Here is a 19,263-nt window from a genome sequence, read left to right as displayed (position 1 = left end):
GAGACTTTGTTCTTGTTCACATCCACTCACAGGTTGTTGTAACTTTACAAAGACAATAAAGAAACATTAATCTGAGCTAATAACCAGAGTCACACAGGACCAGTGCAACAGAACGTGATGTGTAAAGGGCTTTAATTCTTTATCACCAGTAATCTGCTAATTGGAGGTTAATTCTGTAACTGAGACTGCAAACCGCAGTGCAAACATCAGCAATATCGAGTAATCACATCTTCTTGTACCATCACATCCACGGGAGCTGTTTAAGCTCTGCTGCTGTGGTGAAAGCTGTAATGTTTAAAGGTCAGTCAGGCAGCAGGTGAACTGGAAGTGCATCAGAAAAATAAGAGTTTAGCTTTTGGCCGCGTGTCATTTCTCTGTTCTAAAGAAAAACTGAAGTACGACTGAACTGTGGTTTTAAAGTTTGTGTTTATTCTCACCTGGTTCTGACGTCTTCTCTTTTTGGCACTTTAGTGTTTTCACTGAAAGTGTTAATTCACTCTGACTGCAACATATTCCACTATGTTTCTGTCGCATTGTTTGGCACAGAAATCCTTTTACCAGCCACTGTTTTGATGATTTAATTGCAAAGAAATGACAGAGATGTAACAATATGTCAAAATACTGGACTTTATTATCACTTGTATTTTATTTCTCCATCAAAGTTTGGCCTGTCTGTCTTTGTGGGTGATCTCAGTAGGAGTTTCTGTAACCTGTAGTCAGTTTTTTATTCTGAATGTATTATTTTGTGTGTTATTTCTCTGTGTGTAGGAGGTGGATGCTTTGCTGGGTGAGAACGAGATGCTTCAGGGGAAACTCCACAGTCAGGAGGAAGATTTCAGACTACAGAACAGCACACTGATGGCTGAACTCTCCAAGGTGAGTCTGAGTGTTTGTGTGTAGTTCAGACACTGTAGAAGCTTCATATCATTATTGTAGTCTTAACATTATAACATTTTTTTCCCAGCTGTGTACACAGATCGAGCAGCTGGAGCAGGAGAATCAGTGCCTGAAGAAGGAAGGAGGAGCAGCCTCTGCATCCAGCCCCCCACCTAACCCTGCTTCCAGCACCGTGGATGGAGAACTGCTCCGCCTCCAAGCAGAAAACTCCACCCTCCAGAAGAAAATGAAGGGTGAGGTGATGTTTAAAAGGTGTAGATCTCTGCAGTTTTATTTTAATAGTTAAAACAGTTTAGTTTTAATATTTTTTACACATAAAAATCGGCCTGAAAGAGTTTGTAGAGCCAAAGAAAAGAGTGAAGGTAAAATATCACGATCTGACAGTTTATCTTCAGGTGTCGAGCTGATATTCGCCCACCTGTGTTCTCTCTCTTTCTTCCTGCATCAGCAGCAGTGTATTTAAAGACTTTGACACACAGTAAGCGGTGTTGGGGGTGGATAGAGCTCCTTTAGCCCCAACAGCATCGTATTCTGTGCAGTTTGGGAGACAGACAGAGGCTGCTGTTGTCTTTCTACATATTAGTAATAATTTTCACAGTTTTGATTCGTCATTTTAAAAACATTCAATCATAAAACTTCCTGACACATTACAATATAAACTCAAAAAGGGTTTATATTTTTATAAATTTATTGTAAAGCATTTGCTGACATTTGCAAACATTAGTCATTTTTGTCCGTTGCCCTCAGTTTTAACTGACTAGTGATTTTTGAGGAAATGAAGTAATTTTGAAAGGAGAAGTGTTGTATGAAACAAAACCCCAAACAGGACTCAGAGAAGGACGCTAGAAACTAGACTAATGAGACGAGCTTGTATAAATCTGTCCGGATGGAGAAACAGCACATGTGTTAGCACTGTATGTAATCAGCTGGGTATATTGTGTACTGATGACTGAAGGTATGGACAAAAAACATGTTCATCATACTTGTGAATTCTTAATGTTCACACTGTGAGGGTTAACTTGAGTGTGTTGGGGAACGTTGTCGGTATGTGGGTGTGATTTTTATGCTCTTTATTTAGATTAAAGTTTAGATAGAAGCTCCTATTGGCCAGACAGACGTTATTTGCTGATCTGGTTGATCACAGCATGTTTAAAACATCAGGGATTCGTGGTTGACCTCGTTTGCATACAGTGACAAATAATTTAGATTTAGAGTTATAAATTGTGTCTGGTTATTTATTTCCATTTTTAAATATTTTAATACATTTTCATATAAAAAGTTATGAAGCTAACCTGGGCGCAGTGACCGCTGGGCTTGTAGTACAGCGGTGGAAACCTTGTTTCCTGTTAGTCCTTCATGAAATGAATGAATGAATGATGTGAGCTGTGATTCTCCTCCAGCCCTGCAGGAACGCTTTGATAAGGAGCTGCAGAGACAGGCGTCCGTTCAGGGCAACCAGAGTGCGACCACAGAGGCTGACGGATCAGCAGGTACCAATGGAGTCTCTGATGTCACAGGGACAGGGGAGGAGTCATTGCCAGGAGGATCCAATGACAGACTGGAACAGGTGATTGGAAGTCAAAGACACAGCCGATGCAGCATGTTTGTGATATTTTCAGCCATCGAAGATGATGCATTCAGATTAAATATATTCTTGACCAACAATCCAAAAAACTCAAGTTTATAATTTAGATATGATGAAGAAGGTGCTTCAATCTTTTTAAGTTGAACTCTTGTTTCAACTTTAGTGCGAGTCACCTGATGCAGTGCTGCTGTACTGTTAGGGTTTACTGAGTGTTTCTAATATTTTGTCCCCTCATGTGTGCACATGTAATAATACACTACACTGTTATAATTACGTGTTTTTTTTCTCGTCTGTTTTTCAGGCGGAGCCTGAGCTGCGGCAGACGGAGAAACAGCTACACGGTGAGTTCACAGTTCGCTCTTTTGCTCACACAGCGTTTCCACGCAGAGGAATAACTCCTGTTCTTTCATGTGATAATTAGTGACTTCCTGAAAAATAGCACCTAAAATATATGCTGTTTGTTAATAATGAACCGTACGAGCTTCACATGCAGAGACAGGATTTATCCTCCACAGTGGGTTACACTGAGCTTTGCTTTCTGCCTCCACTTAACATAAACCTTGAAACGTAAACACTGGATTTTGATGTCAAATTGAGTTTTGAGTCAAAGCGAGAATTTTCTGATGTTATTCAGGGTTTTTCTTGCAGTCAGCAGCCCCTGTGCAACAGGACCTTAATCTGTCTTACTGAACTTTGTAATTGTTGGAGCCTCTCAGCTTTGAGCACACTGGCCTTAAAAACACTTAATTGAGTTTTTTTTGTCCTGTCGTTGTAGTAATGACGGAGCCTGAACAGCAGTGTGATTCACTGATGTGTCTTTGAAGCAACAGTGAGCTCTGAGTCGATAGATTTGGTCCTTATTTTCTATCTGCACAGGGAGAATAATGACAAGGAGAATAATGCTGAATATCACGAGGTTTTAGGTGTAACATGTGGGTTTTAGCGTTTGAGCTGTCTTTATTTTTGTGCTCATTAACACGTTACATGCAAACTAACTTTCTCAACATGCTGCACAAAGATGATCAAGATGGGTTTTATTTTGTGTGTGAATGGATCTGACAGCTCAGACTTTTATAAGGTCATCTTCGTGCAGCGAGCTTTATAAACCAATAATCATCTGAAGCCAGCAGCTGAAAGGAAAACAGTCTAAAACCTGATCGCCACGCTGGTCTGAGGAAAAGCTTTAATCTGTCAGGCTTACAAACACGCGCTGTGTTTTAACAGCCGTCTTTTAGTTTGAGTTTTGGGCTTCTTTAAGGTGTACCCACAGCTGGCTTCATAGGTGCAGAGCAGCTAGCTGGCTCAGGGCAGACACACACTACAAGCTGACGCAGGGAAGAACAACGAAATCTGTTAGGAAGCCGCAGATTAATTAAAGAAAATCCAGGAGTTTAATGTGGATATAACAGCTGAGGCTGCTTGAGCAGGTATTCCCTGTTAGAGCTGCAAAGCCAAACTCCACCTGTTATAAATAAAATTTTAGTTTCTGGCGGTCACTCCTGCAGTCGCTGCACTTTATGGTGACGAGAATTTCTTATAATATGGACATGTGATTATTAATTTCAATACTTAATTAGTGTAAGATAATTGTACTGAAAAGATGGATGGTAAACAATAACTGCATTTTGCAGCAGCCTGTGAGTCAAAGTTACCACTGGTTATTTTTCTGGTAACATATAAGTGAAGTGAAGAAATGTTGCGCTGCTGTTCTCTGTTTTGATAAATGTCGGATGACACCGCCTCTCTACAAACAAAGGGACCTGAAAGTGAAAACCTGCAGAGTTCATATAAACATGCTGTCAGTGAACGCACCTCAGCAAACTCACAAGATGCAGCAGGTGATGTTTGACTTTGCAGCTCACCCGGAAAATCCTGGGCTCCGACTCTGTCTGCCTCCTCCAGAGATTAAAAACAAACGAAAAACCCAACCTCTCAGACGGCGTGTAAAGTGAGGAGCTGGTGTAGTGTGTGTCTGGCCTAACGGACTGCCCCTGCTGTGTGCGGCGCCCCCTTTAGGCCTGTCAGAGAAGAGCGTAGAGAAGATTGTAGCTAAGCAGGCAGCGCTAGGCTGGTCGGCTGCTCTCTGTCCAATAACTCACTGCTTTGGACCAGAGCTGGAGATGGCCCTGAACACCGAGCAGGAGGAGAAGAGGCTGCTGAAGGAGCAGATCCACACTCTGGAGGTACAGATGCACACAACAAATGCACAAAACACATTTGCACTCACATAAATCAGAGTAAGTCAAGTCCAGTTCACCATTAACTCTTTATAATTATTTGAACATTTCAAGTACATTTTGAACATTTTGAGTACTTCCTTTATATATTTACTGTACTAAAAGTCTAAAGTGATTAAATCTTACCCCAGAGTAATGCTTTCAAATTCCCAAGAAAAGAAATTCCAACTAAAACTACTTAAAATGAACTGTTTTACTCTGTAAAATCTAAGTGAGCAAACCAAAGTGAGGTCACAGTTTCCTGTTTTATTGTCTAATGTTTGTGTAGGACATGTGCAGAAGTATAACTCAGCGTTAGTTCACCTTCACTTGTGTTTCTTCTAAGAAGCACATGGATGCTTTGTTGATAAAGTCGCATCAGTTGTTTCTTTACATTCTGCTGATGGTTTAAAACTTTCCCAAACACAGAAGTTTAGCAGAAGTACATTTAAAGAACACAAGGAGGCTGCTCCAACACTGCGGGCTCAATTAGTACACTGGATCATGTTTACCAGGAATAACTTTGAAGTAACATTCAATAATTATTGTTCGATAATACCTTAGCGAGCTAATTTTAGATAGCATCCCACACTAAGCCAAACAAACATGTTTTTGATGGATTTAGCTGAGAGTGAACTCTTAAAATCTCTCCTCCTGAGTTTTTGGCTTTGAAACAACACAAAAATATGAAGTCTCAGTCTGTGGACATCTGCTACTGGACTCCATAAGCTCCACATGTGGACTGGTTCAGTATTTTCTCTGGTTCTGCAATCTGAAATGAGAATATCCCCAGATGAACGCAATGATCGTATCTCCAGGCCGATCAGAGCAGATCATCGGATCAAATTTAAAAATTGATTCCATTCTGCAGTAAACACCATATAAACAGGAATAACGTTTAAGTATTAGACAACGTTATAGAATATTACAGTAACATCTACTTCTTCTTTCTCATACTGCTTCTTTGTGGTGTAATGTTGCCTGTTCTGTTGTGTAATTAACTTCCACTTATCCAAAAAGCCCAGAGAATAAAAAAGCCTAAATGTTGGCAGATGAAACGGCTGTATGTCGTGTATGAGAGAGGAAACTAATTAATTCATGACAGGAACATAAACGGCAGATGGAGAGCAGCGGTGAAATGTCAGCATGACTAACGGACGACTGCGTCCTTTCCTCAGCGTTCACCCAGCACCCGCTGATGGAAACACTGAGGCTTTTTATGGGAAACATGCCTGAAGATAATTGTGATTTGTTGACCTTTAAATTGGTTGAACATTACAGGTGTGACAAATGACTACAAATTTGAGGAGGGGACAAAACGTCTCGAGTGTTCGTCCTAAACAAAAACAGCTAAAACACCGTGTGCCCCTGTTTGAGTCCAGCTTTTCACCCAGATGCTTGTGAGACTTGTCTCAGTGTGCATTTTAAATCAGCCAGCAGGCACAGCTGAGAATTTGAGCCAAAGTCACAAGTCTGCTGTTAACGTGTCACTAAATTAGGTTTGTGTTTTTACTTTTTGATTTTGAAAACTGCTGCTAGCTCTGTCAGGGTCACCCACACTAGAAATGATTTTACGGAGCCTGTTTGGTGCATGATGACTGTGTGATTGATACCTGAACCCTGAGCTTGGACGGATGCTGCACTTCTCATAGCCTTTGTTTCCTCATCATATAAACACGTTTCTGCTGCCACAGCTCAGCTAGATTTTCTTTTTTGTTGAATTTCCAAACATGTAGCTTTTTTTTCCCAGCTAGATATAGATAGATTTTCTAGCTAGTTATTTGAGTTGTTTTTTGTTTGTTGTTTTTTTTCTTGTTGGTGTCGAGTTCATCAGCACGTCATCTCATGTCATGCTGCTTTCCTATTGGCTGTTTAGTAGTAGTGCATCATGGTAGAAGTGCGTTTGAGATGTTCAGATTACATCTCTGACACTCTCCTGATTTTTCACACGTTATATCACCACAGGTCTTTCATGATTATTGTGGATTCCAGATTGTCTCCGTTTATATTCAGCTTAAACTTTTTGATAAGAGAAGGATCTGTTGGTCACATGACACCTGTCAAAATCCACTTTCATCACCCAAATGTGATTTAAGATTACTTTAACATGTGAACTGTATTTCTTTTGGAAAATCATTTGTGAATATTTGCTGCAGGGTCATCGGTTTACCCAGAGTTATTAAAGTTTTAAACCTGGGTCTTATTTTCATATCAACTTGGTGGTAAAATTGTTAATGGGAGCAAATGTATCTGAAAGAGCTGCAGCGTAATCCCAAAAGGTTTGTTTTTGGAAAGACTGATCGTGATGCTGCAAACTGAGTTTCTTTGTGTTCGGACTTCCAAGAACCGAAACTCTGACTCCAGTTACCGTCTTTGGTCTAGGAACAGACGAGACATCCATTCAGAGGAGCACAAACTTCACTTTGATTAATAAAAGTTCGGAAATGTAATTCAAAGCAATACTTTTTGGACTCTTTGGACATTAGCCTACACCGGTGTACTTAATAAAGTGAGGAGGATCTATAAAGTGAGCACTGAGCATGCTGTAAGTGTAGGAAGAAAACTCTGTCTCTCTCCTCAGTTGACTGAACGTTTGCTTTCTGTCTGCCTCCAGGCGTCCAAACAGGCTGAAATCACCAAACTGCAGGAAGAAATAACAAAGGTAAATCTTCTCAGGGCTGATAACACACAACAACTGTGTAATAGAGATTTATTTTGCAGTAAATATCCCAGTGAGCTGATATTGGCTTTTAAAGGTGCAGCTTTTTAATGCTGTTTCCGTCTCTTTGTCCTGCAGCTGTCTGACAAGCTAAAGAAGAAGCAGGAGAGGTGAGATGACCTCACCGCAGTCACATTCACAGCTTTTTGACACACAGTTATCGGCCAGTAATGTAGCAACACTGCTGTATAAACTGCTTCAGGCGTGGCTCAGTTCACTTAATCTTTACAACAGCCATCAGCTTCAGGGGCTTGATATCGTAGGTAAAACACTCTGCAGTACTAGAGAGAGAGAAAACCCCAGCCAAGTAAGAAATGAATAACGATCGTCTTAAACTGTGAATCAAAGCTACTTGAGTAAAGGTGAAGATTTAAAAATTATATATCTGGGTCTGGAAATGAACATAACAGATTCACCATAATGTTAATCTGTTCTGGGCAACTAAACTAAAGCTTATGTTTCCGTTCTCCTGCAGTTTCCAGCGTCTGCAGACAGAAAAGGAGGCTCTGTACAACGACAGCAGGTCAGGACTGCCGTCACCCCGCTGCTCTTACTGCCACTGTGTATTGACGGCTCTGATGCCCACGGTTCAGGCTGTGTGCTGTGTTTTTTCCCTTTTTCTTTAAATGTGCTGTTTGTTGTGGAAATGTCAACCTTTTGTGGTTTTGATTCTCCGCAGGACAAAGATCGATGAGATCAACCAAAGAAAAGAAGAAGAGCTGAAGGCCATGAATATCCGTGTCCAGAAACTACAGACGGACCTCATGGCAGCCAATCAGGTTAGACCTCATTGCACCAGTCCATTACTATGTACATTCCCCCAGCTCTTCTATGATACTTTTGACCCAGTAAGGGTAATTTCCTACAACAGAAATAACCATGTTGGAATTATTTATGTACACCGATAAAAGTTTACAAAAAACTAAAGTAAACACAGGAAGTCTTGCTCGATGTTGTGTGGTGTAAGTTTAACCACTGAAAACAAACAAAGCACTTTATATCTGAAATTAATTTTTTATGAGCAGATTGTTAAAAAATGGACTGTATCAGCCCATCATCTGTCATCGTCTAGGTGTCATAAACACATAGTCTGTGTTAATACCAGCTCTGGGTACTACAGCCCATAGGGGGCGCTAAAGCACACCATAGACATGTCAAGAGTACAAAATATTGTAATCTGCTGGTTAAGTGATGACGTATGAACCCTGCTACCTCGTCCGAACTCCTACTACATTCATTAAGGCTGTTGTCTGTTTGACGTGTTGTAATATGTTGTATCTTGTATAATCCACCTCTCTGGCTTTTCATTAGCACCCTCCATGTGTAGCACTGTGCTACATGTGCTCACGGTTTGCCAAACACCAAATAGCTAAACTCTACAGAAAACAGTCCTTCTGAGGCTAACTAAGATTTCAGTGGGGACATGAAGCTGAGGATCAGGAATAGGGATGACGAGTAATCCAAGCCATGCAGCAGCATATTACTGACTAACCTGGTGTTGTGGATGGATCACAGAGGTTTTCTTGACTGACGTTTGGTCCTCTTTTAGTGCTTTTTTTCTTGTCATATGATTTCATTTGTCTCTGAGCATCTAGGACCCCCACAATAGCTTTTATTAAGGGGGAAAACTTGAATGTTCATCCTTTATCTTGGCTGTGTTAATGTGTTTATATTATCCTAGCTATAGCTCTGTAGCTAGATACCAGCTAGCCCAGCTTTAATGTTTTCTTCATTTACGTCTGAAGTGAAAGCCGAACAATACGTTTGGGTCTTATCTAACAAAGAAAAGAATCGGTGTGCTGCTGAGATAATTACACAATGATGAAAGTTTTGACTTGTTTAAGAAGGCCTGTATGGAACACACCATGTCTACATTGTTTGGACTTTTATTTTTTTAATTGTCAGAAACTCTTAAAAGTCACAGTCTTTGTAGCATGAAAAGTAGTTCATGTCTGTGGCTGACGTCTGTTGAACACCTTTGGGTGTTGCTGAAGAATCTGAATCAGACTGAATGTGTTGGACACACTGAATAATTAAAACACCTGTTAATAAAACATACATACTGTTTTTCATTTAACAGTGACGTCACATTTCCTGTACGAGTCCAAAAAACAAAAAAGAAAACTTTTAATTCCAAAGTTCGCACACTTCACATGTCATTGTTAACATAGTGAAAGAGTCCCTTTCTGTTTTGTTTTCTCCTTTGTAACGATCATTTCAGCCTTCGTTATGAACTTTTGCTCTTTACTTTATAAACTGCAATCATTTGTGTTTGTGTGTTTTCTTGTTCAGACGGTGTCAGAGCTGAGAGAGCAGCTGCAGAGCAAAGAGAAGGAACACGAGGTGGCTCTGCACACACTGAAAGACGAGGTAATGCGCACACACACACACACACACACACACACACACACACACACACACACACACACACACACACACACACACATATTTCCATGTCTCAGGCGCAGCAGGAGTGCAGTAAATATAAAGACATATAAAGACATGACGGCACTCTTATTTAGATATTTGTCCACATCCAAATTCGAGTTCACACACATGTTAGAATACAATTTTCTTTTTCTTTTTTTTAATTGATGAGGATAAGGTTGAGGGAAAAGGGGACAAGGGAGGAAACAGTGTGAAGGTTGTAGGAGTTTGATTAAAGCTGACTGTTGCTCGGTTCTTTCACTTCTCTGTGAAGCTGTTTCTCTGCCAAAGTGATATGAATGTTTAAAAAGGATCCATTTTCACCAAAAACAGGTTTTTAAAACGAAGGAAATGAAATGAGAGAAGGTGCGATGGAGAAAGCTCTATAATACAAATAATTTTTTCTTACATTAATATAATTGATAAAGTACAAATATGTTTTGGAGTATCACTCTGGCAGTCGGATTTCCTGGTGCTTCTCTTTCAGTGTGTGTCTGAACTGCTTTATCCGTCTCTAATCCTCAACTCTGTTCTTTCTGTCATCTTTGTCATTTAAAATTTCTTTACCTTTACACTCTTACATTTGTTTGTGTTCTTTTTGTTTTGTTTACCTCCTATTTTGCCTTTGTTTTTCTCTCTTTCTTTATCTGGTCTTTACTGGTTTCTTTCCGATCCTATCTTTCCCCCTCTGACGCCCTGCTGGTGGTGTGGTGCCACTGCAGGTAGCCAGTCAGAGTGCAGTCAGTCAGGAACAGGTGGACAACATCCTGCAGGAGAACGATGCTCTGAGGACAAACCTAGCTGCTCTAGAACAGGTAATAAACCTTACACATCATGGAGAGAGTTAACCTCACTAACTTCGTGGCCATAAAACAGAGGTGTGGACTCGAGTCACATGACTTGGACTCGAGTCAGACTCGAGTCATTAATTTTATGACTTTAGACTTGACTTGAAAAAATGTTCTAAGACTTGTGACTTGACTTGGACTTTTACACCAATCACCTGGGACTTGAATTGGACTTGAACCGGTTTACTTGAAAAGACTTGATATTTCACCCCAAATCTAAAATTTAACACGCATATTATATAGAAAGTGTGCACCATTAATTCAATTCATTCATTCATTTATTCAAACCACACTCCGTACGTATGTGTGCGTGAGCTGTAGCACAGCCAATCAAATTAACCAGATTTTAAAAAAAAAAAACGCTCAAAAATGCTGCAAGTAGTTATTTTTTTTCAGGTACATAAACTATGAAGTAGTCAACAAAAAACTGAAATGCAATGTGCAAAACATGCAAGAAGAGAATCACAGACAGATGGAACAACTTCCAACTTTGTCCGAGAGTTGCATAAAGAATGGTGGTGCTTCTCTTTTGCTACGATGAGATAGCTGACTTCATCTAACTAGCAAATGTTGTCCAGGCTACGTTGGTGATACTGTTTTTTTTAATGTGTATGATATTTTTGTGATGCGATTTTAAAGCCGGTCCTACAAGCACATCCAAGAATAACATGCAGCTTATCTCAGAAGTGTCAGTGAAAATTATTCTTGGAGCTAAGTTTAATTGAGCTGCATTTTATAGAGGTGCAATTTCACAATTTGTGTATATTTTCTAAGTTCAGTATTTCATCATGTGTTGAGAAAAACAGATTTAAAAATTACATGGTCTAATATTTACATTTAGCATATAACTGCAACCTTTTTTTTTCATTTTTTTTTTAAGGACTCGAAAGGACTTGAAATTCAAAGTTTCAGACTTGTGACTTTACTCGGACTTTTACACCAGTGACTTGAGACTCGACTCTGACTTGCCTGACATTACTTGAGACTTGACTTGTGACTTAACGATAAAGACTTGAGACTTACAAAACAATGACTTGGTCCCACCTCTGCCATAAAACCCGGAGAACCCCGGAGAAGCATTACATCATCTCTGAGCACTAACCCAGCTGCTTTTAATATGTAATAAACCAACAGTACATCATCTCTGTGGACTAGACAGTCATTAATACCTCAAAGACCATCACGCCGTTACTAATCACACAACAGTTACCTGATCCCAGTTGTTGATTTAGATAAAAGAAATGACAAAAATGTGTCGAGTGGAAAAATACATTCACATTACTGTGATTTTCTGCAGCACCTGGACTTGGACCATGCTAACACAAAGCAAGTAGTTAAAGATCAGAGCCGAGCAAACCAAGCAGCTGAAGCTTTTTTAAAGGTTAAGAAAAATCTACAAAATATTAGCTTTTTACAAAAAAGAGGAAATTTTGCTTATTAGAATGAACTGCTGTTCCAAGAATTACTTGTAAATGACTAGTTCCATATATATGTGTGTATAGGTATAATATGGAAGACTGCATCAGGCAGTGTTAATGCAAGGAAAACAGTCTCATGCTCCCACCAGTCAGCCTCAGCTGTTTAATAGCTTTACTTACTGGTTAAAGGTTAAAGACAGACAGCCCAATCAAAAAGAAGTTTAATGTTTTATATAATTCTGACGTCTAAACACTAGTTTGAACCTCTTACTGTTTTTTGTAATTGATGTCATTTCATGTGAGGTTTTCTAAATCCGACCCTGAACAGGATTATCCAGAACACTTTACTCACATCAAACTGTAACTCATCTTGTAGGAGAACAGTGCTCTGGGGACTGATCTGTGCACGCTTGACCAGGTATTTATATCTTAGACTAGAGTAGAGCCCTCATCTAGGACCCTAACCTTAGCTTGGTTTTCTGGACTAATGTGAATCTTAAAAACTAAACTACATACTGCTGCACCGAGTGACAATGGAACACTTTAGAAAGGCACTAGATCTTTTGTGTAAACCTGTTAAAAATGGACTCATCTTAAACACAGCCAAAATTCAAATTTCAAGCAGATGATAGATCTATGAGGGCTGCCCTACTGATGATGGTTGGTGGTACTGAACCTCTCTATCTAGAACCTGTTTGTTTATTGTAGCAGCTGTCTTTAATGTCAGTGTGGAACACGTGTTGCAGGAGAACAGTGCTCTGAGGACTAATCTGTGCGCTCTTGAACAGGTAATTATTTCCTGACCTAGACTCCTCATGTAGACTTTAGCATTAGATTGAGGTCCTGAAATGAACTTTGATTCCTAGAATCTTTTCTAGAGGCTTTTTTTTTAAAGATTGATCACCTAAAAAATAAAATAACATGACTGTGTGTGCTTAGTAGAATGTGTCCTGAACAGAAGCCCAAGTAGAATATTTTTGTTGTTGATCTGATCTGTTTCTTTGACAAAAACAAAACCAACAATAAAATTATTCTTTATATTAACACTATTTTTTTTAAATCAGCATGAACTGAACCTTTTAGAAGACTAATGGAGACCATACAGTATATGTTGCCTACAGTATATGTAGTCCAAAATCAATTAATATTTTTGTTTGAAATGTGTGAAACCTGTAATCAGACTGTTCGCCTGTTGTTTGTAGAGAGAGGCCAGTGGCTGACTGGTTACGGTGACTGAGATTAGTTGGTTAGAGCTCCTCAAAATGATCATGGTGATCAATTTTTCCTGCTTTCCAGCAGGTTCCTGCTTTAATTATAATTTATGTAGTGCAAATGTTTGACGCTGTAGGAGGTCAGTAACCTCAGCTGTAGCTCATTAGGGTTTACATCCATGGTGCATACGTGCTCTCCTTGTTTGTGTCTAGCAAGATATATATTTGATGAAATGTAAGACCTTTGGCCTGAATTGGATCCATTCATATCGTTCTTTCCACCTAATTCCCAAGACTTGGAGAAATACAAAGCAAATATTGCATATTCTGATGGCTTACTGTTGGGCCTCAGAGGTAAAGATTGGGCCTTTTGCCATTGTCAGTGACCTAGACCTCACAGGATTATTCATACCAATGCTAAATATTTACTTTAAATTATAATTTGTGTCCTGTGACTTTTGTTTGTGTCATCATAAACTAAAGAAAAGGTCTAATGATCATCATCCCTGTTTACGTTGGCACTTTTCATCACGTCCGTAAGAAACTGCAGGACTGAGTTGGTGCACTTGTTGGTCATAAATGTCTGTACCGTCATTGAACAAATGCTGTCACTGACAGCCCAGTAAACGACAGTCTTGAACACTGACGAGCATGGTTTCATGACCTAGCAACAGTTAAAGTGCTCTGATGTTCCATGTTAGCCTCAAACTGGAAGATTGATTTAGAACTGAAAATTGCAAAAAACAGTTAAGACAGTGAAATCATTAAGTCCAATACAAAACGCACTGTAGGATTAAATAAGTTCTTAAATTTAGAAAAACTCAGGAGACGCTCCAAATGCTTCATCATCTGTTCTCAGACGAAACAATCCATTTGCTGACTTACACAAATTCTTGTGTGGTCTGTAAACCCAAAGTATAGATTTATACTCTGCTTTTTTCTCACTTAAACTTGGAATAAGTCCAGTTACTGTGCTTTTCACATGAGTATGACTAGAAATCAAAATAACACAATTTTATTGAAAGTACCAAAAACATTTTTCTCCCAGGAACTTTTTTCATGGTAGTAAAATGTTTTTTGTGTTTCCTCTGAGACCTGCGCGACGGGGCTGATACAGCGACAGCTGTTTTTGATTTCATCGTAGCGTTCACTGCTCTCTGTGTCAGAGCTGCTGTTCTGTATGTCTGCTTAACAGGTGGCAGGCACACACACACACACGGACACACACAGACGTACACACACAATAATCTGGCCGTGTGGCGCTTTCCTAGTGTGGAGCTGTGCTGCTTTAGAACATGACTGCTGTCAAAGAAACTGGAAATGAATATTTATTTCTCTGATTCACTGCTTTGGGTCTTACTAATACCTGCTAGTTCGCTCTCTGAACTGGACATGTTATGTTTGTAAAAACCTGAAATGAATGTTTTGGAGTACCTTAAAGTAAGCAAACTGATTTTTGGAAATCACCACGAGTTTAATCAGAACTAGTGGCTGAAAATTGCAGGTAGGCTGCTACCAATCAGAAGTGTTCAGTGGCACAAACTCTAGAGTCCACTTAGACAGCCATCACAGTGGCAATGCAGAGAGTTCCTCCAAAGGGTGTAATCCTACAGCCTGAAGCGATATAAAAGAGGGTCAGCTGATGTGGGTGACCTATAGAGATGGACATCTGACATGGATCTATATGTAGATAAATGATCTGTGTGTGGGGATTCATGCCATTGTTATACCTAAAGGGCCAAATGATTTAATCCTACAACTTACACCTAATCTAACCTGTGGTCATCTGCTGTCCTGTGCTTTCATCTTAATCTGCTGTCATCGTCATTCTTTTCCATCTAATATTTTCTGTTATCTGTTATCTGTTCAGTACATTCTTGTACATGTACGTGTTTAAATTGGGCAGGTACTGCAAAGAGTTGTTCAGGAATAAAAGTGAACACTGTAAAGATAAATAAAGTGTTTGAAATGTGTTTGTAGATCCAGACGGTGAAGACGCAGGAAATGAACCTGTTGCGAGAGCAGCAGGAGGCGCTGACGGCCGAACTGCAGCAGAGACGAACTGAACAGGAGAATCTGCTGGCTCAGAGAGATGACCTCAACTCCCAACTGCAGGTAGATAAAACCAGTAAAGTCAGTGGTTTGTTTAACCTTTGGGTTTTATCTCAGCTCATTCTGCACATATAAAGGACTCTCCAGCTGTTTGGTTTTCTGCTTCTCTCACTTTATGTCCTTCAGGAGTCGAGTTTTGCCAACAGGAAGTTGTTGGAGCAGTTAACAGAAGAAGGACAAGAGAAGGATAGACTGCTGAGAGAGCTGGACGAGGCTAAGAAGGTACACACATAAACAACAACAACACACAGAGTGCCACATGGTGTCTGTACACAAACCAGCTGAGCCAGTGAAAACACTTACACCTGTTTGTGTGTGAGCAGACAGCAGAGAAGAGGAAGGCCATGCTGGATGAGATGGCCATGCAGCTGAACCAGGAAAAGTCTGACCACAAGGAGGCGCTGTCAGACCTCAAACTGCAGCACGAGAAAGAGGCGAGTGTTCTCGGATCTGCTGCTTTTAATGGCTTTTATCCATCACAGTTTTCACGTCTTCTTTGTTTGGTTTCTCTTTTCTCTGTCTCTACATATTTATATAGTTTCTTTGCTTTGAATTATTGCCGATCTGTTTTCATCTGTTTGTTTGTGGATTTTAGTTTTTAAATTGTGCAAAAATAAAGAAAATCCACACATTTCCATCAGATTGAGTGAATCCTTTTTGCCTTTGTCTCTTCTCTGTATTCCCCGACTCATTTTCTTCTTCTGTCTTCTCCTCCCCTCATTCAGGTTCTCGCAGTGAGGGCTCGATACGAGAAGGAGCTCCGAGGACTTCATGAAGACAAGAATCGCTCTGAGGAAGAAATCCGACAGCAGCTTAGAGATGAAAAGGTAAAGAGGCACACAGGAGGTGAAAGTGGGTAAGGAGAGAAAAGAAAACTCCTGATGTGTGTCTTCCAGATGTCTCGTATAACACGAGCAGCAGAGTTGTTATCACACACGTTCACGATATGTTTTGTGAGTTTTCAGGCTCGGACGAAGGAGCTGGAGGGTTTACAGCCCCGAGTGGAGGAGCTGCTGAGTCAGGTCCAGTCCATGGAGGGAGCCAAAGGATGGTTCGAGAGACGGCTCAAAGAGGCTGAGGTCAGTATCTGCTGAGTGCCGGCTGGCCACCCTATAAACCAGTGGTACTTTTCCACCAATGCGTCCTCCAAATCCTCCGTAGTTTAAAGGTCAAGTTCACAGGTTTTGAAGTCTCAAAGCATGAAACATTTGCTGCAGGTTCCAAAAATGTCTGGCTCTGTGTTCAATGGATAAAGTAAAAATGTACTGCACTCTGATAAATCAGCAAGTTAGTTGATTAAATTTTAATTTTGAAATCAGATTTGCATCATTATTTTAAAGTGAAAATGCTAACATTTACTGTTTTTAGCTTCTCAGATGAGCAGATTTTGAGTTCTTTTGATTCCAAATGTTCGTTTGTGACTGACTGTAGTTTATCTGTCTGTTGATGCGAGCAGGAGAACATAGAGAAGAACTCTCTGCAACATCAGGAGGAAATCGAGCAGCTGCGGAAAGAACACAAACTTCAGCTGGAGGTACACACACACACACACACACACACACACACTTTCATTTTGTTTTATTTAATCAGGTAAAGGTGTCGCTGAGATGAGTAATGTATTTTCTGTGAGTACAGAATGAAAGCCGGTGTTATAAGAACAAAAGCAGACAACAGACAGAGATGACTGTCACACTTGATGAGATTACACACATTAAAGCGAGCACAGAAACATTGATTAACAGATCCTGTAGAAGTGACTTAAACTCAGCAGCAGTAATCAGCTCTGACAGTTTCACCTCCGTCTCTACTTCGCCTCAGGAAAAAGATGGTGAGAGGTGCTGAGACTGTCTTCACTCAAAGAACCGACATCTATAAAATGTTATGTTCAGCACAGATCGTCTCGGGGTGGAATTACATACATGTATAAAAGTCACTCGATTGGAATGACAGACAAGAAAAGCTCCTTATATCCAACCGTCAGACCATTGACAGGTGTTCGGTCAATTCTGTGTCAGTTTTTCTGGATATGATCAGTAAATTGTGTTCCATCATAGCTCACTGCATAACTGTTTCTTTGCATAATATAACGTTTCCTCCTGTAGCCTGTCTGGTGGAATAATCATGTCTCTCTAAACTCCAAATGGAGGATTTGTAACAAGAAAAGTAATGAATACAGTGAGCTGTGTTTAACATTTTGCTCCATTTGCATTTATTTTATCTAATCAGTTGAACTCCTCGACTAAACTGCTGAGCAATAATGTGGATGAGATGATATCAAACCCAAACTGCCTGCTAATCAATTCTGCACACCTGCGAACTATAAAAATACAACTTCCCATCTTAGCAGTTATTATGGATGTTTTCTTCTAGGAGATATTGTGCTATTTATCCCAGCGTGTTGGTCTCACGGACCCAGAATACACACACCATGTATGCAACGGTTTTAAACTGGATTCCTGTGTGCATACGTGCAGTGATTGGCCCCCTGCATTAGTGCACAGCCTGTAATAAGACAGTCGCTTCAATCACTTCACAGTGATGTTGCAAACCTGCTGTTCAGTCACAGAGATCTGACGGGCTTCAGAGGTTTGAAATGCAGACACAACTGCAGAGCCGGGCTCAGCTAAACCTGCTCTCTGAGACACACAGCAGCATCAGAGAACCCTGCAATGATTTGTGTGATTGCTTCCCAGCATGCACTGGGACAGAGGAATTATCATAATTTTTTCATGTGTTAGTGTGCTCTGTAGTGTTTCCACAAGTGAGGTTTTCCACTGTGATTTTTTTTTTTTTGTCCCCATGACTCCATGAAACATTGATAATCTGGCGAGACATATGCAGTTTAATTAATGACTCGTGCTAATCAGCACACATTTAATTTGTCAGAGAATCAGTTACCTTTCTGAATGAGATGAAATGATACAGAATGTGTAACTGGTTTAATAGTAATTCACTTTAGTTCAGTCTTATTTATATAGTAAAGCTCCAATTCACAACAGCAGTCATGACAAGGTGCTTTAGTTAGATTAAGAAGCCTGAACTCCAATATAAGAGAGAAGACCACATCAATCAGACCAACCTCTATAAACAAGCCCCTGGGAAGGAAGAACTCCCTTTTAACAGGATGAAACCCCCGCAGAACCAGGCTCAGGGGTGGGCAGCCATGTACTATGATCAGTCAAGCGGTGAGGGGGAAAAACAGGAACAAAAGGGATAGAAAGCTGAGAACAAAATACAAGCTACAGGAGAGAAAAGGCAAAAGATAAGGGCATGCAGTAGTGGGATATAATATCCATGGAGAGTGAAAAGAGGGCATGGAGAAAAGTGTTTCATGGGCCACGAGCATGACTAAGGGATGGTTGAGGGTCAGCTGATCCAGCCCTAACTAAAAGTTTTATCAAAAAGGAAAGTTTGAAGCCTGTTTCTGAAAAGTTGAGAGAATGTCGTCTCCCAAATCTACAGGAACAGCTGAAGGCTCTGCCTCCATCCACAAAGCACAGGCAAGGCTGCAGTCTGAGAGTGATGCGATGTGAGATGGTGGCGCTTGATCATTCATGACTTTGTATGTGAGAAGAAGTATTGTAAATTAAATTCTGGATCTAACAGGAAGCCAATAAAGATGAGCTAATGCAGGAGAAATATGATCTCTCTTTCTGGTTCCTGTCAGTACTCAGACTGTGGCCTTTCTGATCAACTGAAATCTCTCAGGGAGCTTTTAGAAAGGCCTGCTGATAAGGAATTGCAGTAGTTGAGCCTAGAAATAACAAATGCATAGACTATTTTTTCAGTAATTGTGACCTCTTAACAGTTACACTTTTGAAGCTTCTACA

General features: G+C 40.2%; 1 protein-coding gene across 3 annotated transcripts in view; it reads left to right on the top strand.

The window, feature by feature from the left end:
* Window positions 1–19,263, top strand: part of gripap1 (GRIP1 associated protein 1) — a 44,281-nt gene that overhangs the window by 3,688 nt on the left and 21,330 nt on the right. Inside the window, exons 5-21 of one of the 3 annotated variants that reach the window (XM_005477840.3) lie at window positions 769–876; window positions 965–1,130; window positions 2,298–2,464; window positions 2,784–2,823; window positions 4,595–4,665; window positions 7,313–7,360; window positions 7,496–7,527; window positions 7,893–7,940; window positions 8,097–8,196; window positions 9,710–9,787; window positions 10,567–10,659; window positions 15,302–15,436; window positions 15,560–15,655; window positions 15,757–15,867; window positions 16,159–16,260; window positions 16,399–16,512; window positions 16,890–16,967. In XM_005477840.3, the coding sequence (XP_005477897.1) occupies window positions 769–876; window positions 965–1,130; window positions 2,298–2,464; window positions 2,784–2,823; window positions 4,595–4,665; window positions 7,313–7,360; window positions 7,496–7,527; window positions 7,893–7,940; window positions 8,097–8,196; window positions 9,710–9,787; window positions 10,567–10,659; window positions 15,302–15,436; window positions 15,560–15,655; window positions 15,757–15,867; window positions 16,159–16,260; window positions 16,399–16,512; window positions 16,890–16,967 (1,587 nt within the window). Of the gene's footprint in view, window positions 1–768; window positions 877–964; window positions 1,131–2,297; window positions 2,465–2,783; window positions 2,824–4,498; window positions 4,666–7,312; window positions 7,361–7,495; window positions 7,528–7,892; window positions 7,941–8,096; window positions 8,197–9,709; window positions 9,788–10,566; window positions 10,660–15,301; window positions 15,437–15,559; window positions 15,656–15,756; window positions 15,868–16,158; window positions 16,261–16,398; window positions 16,513–16,889; window positions 16,968–19,263 lie in introns of all 3 variants that reach the window. The other 2 variants (XM_005477839.4, XM_013271820.3) reach the window with 2 other exon arrangements.

The sequence above is a fragment of the Oreochromis niloticus genome, linkage group LG20, assembly GCF_001858045.2.
Source record: "Oreochromis niloticus isolate F11D_XX linkage group LG20, O_niloticus_UMD_NMBU, whole genome shotgun sequence".
In the NCBI taxonomy this organism is placed as follows: Eukaryota; Metazoa; Chordata; class Actinopteri; order Cichliformes; family Cichlidae; genus Oreochromis; species Oreochromis niloticus.
The sequence above is the reverse complement of the archived record's forward strand: the minus strand, read 5'-3'. Positions and strand labels throughout refer to the sequence as shown.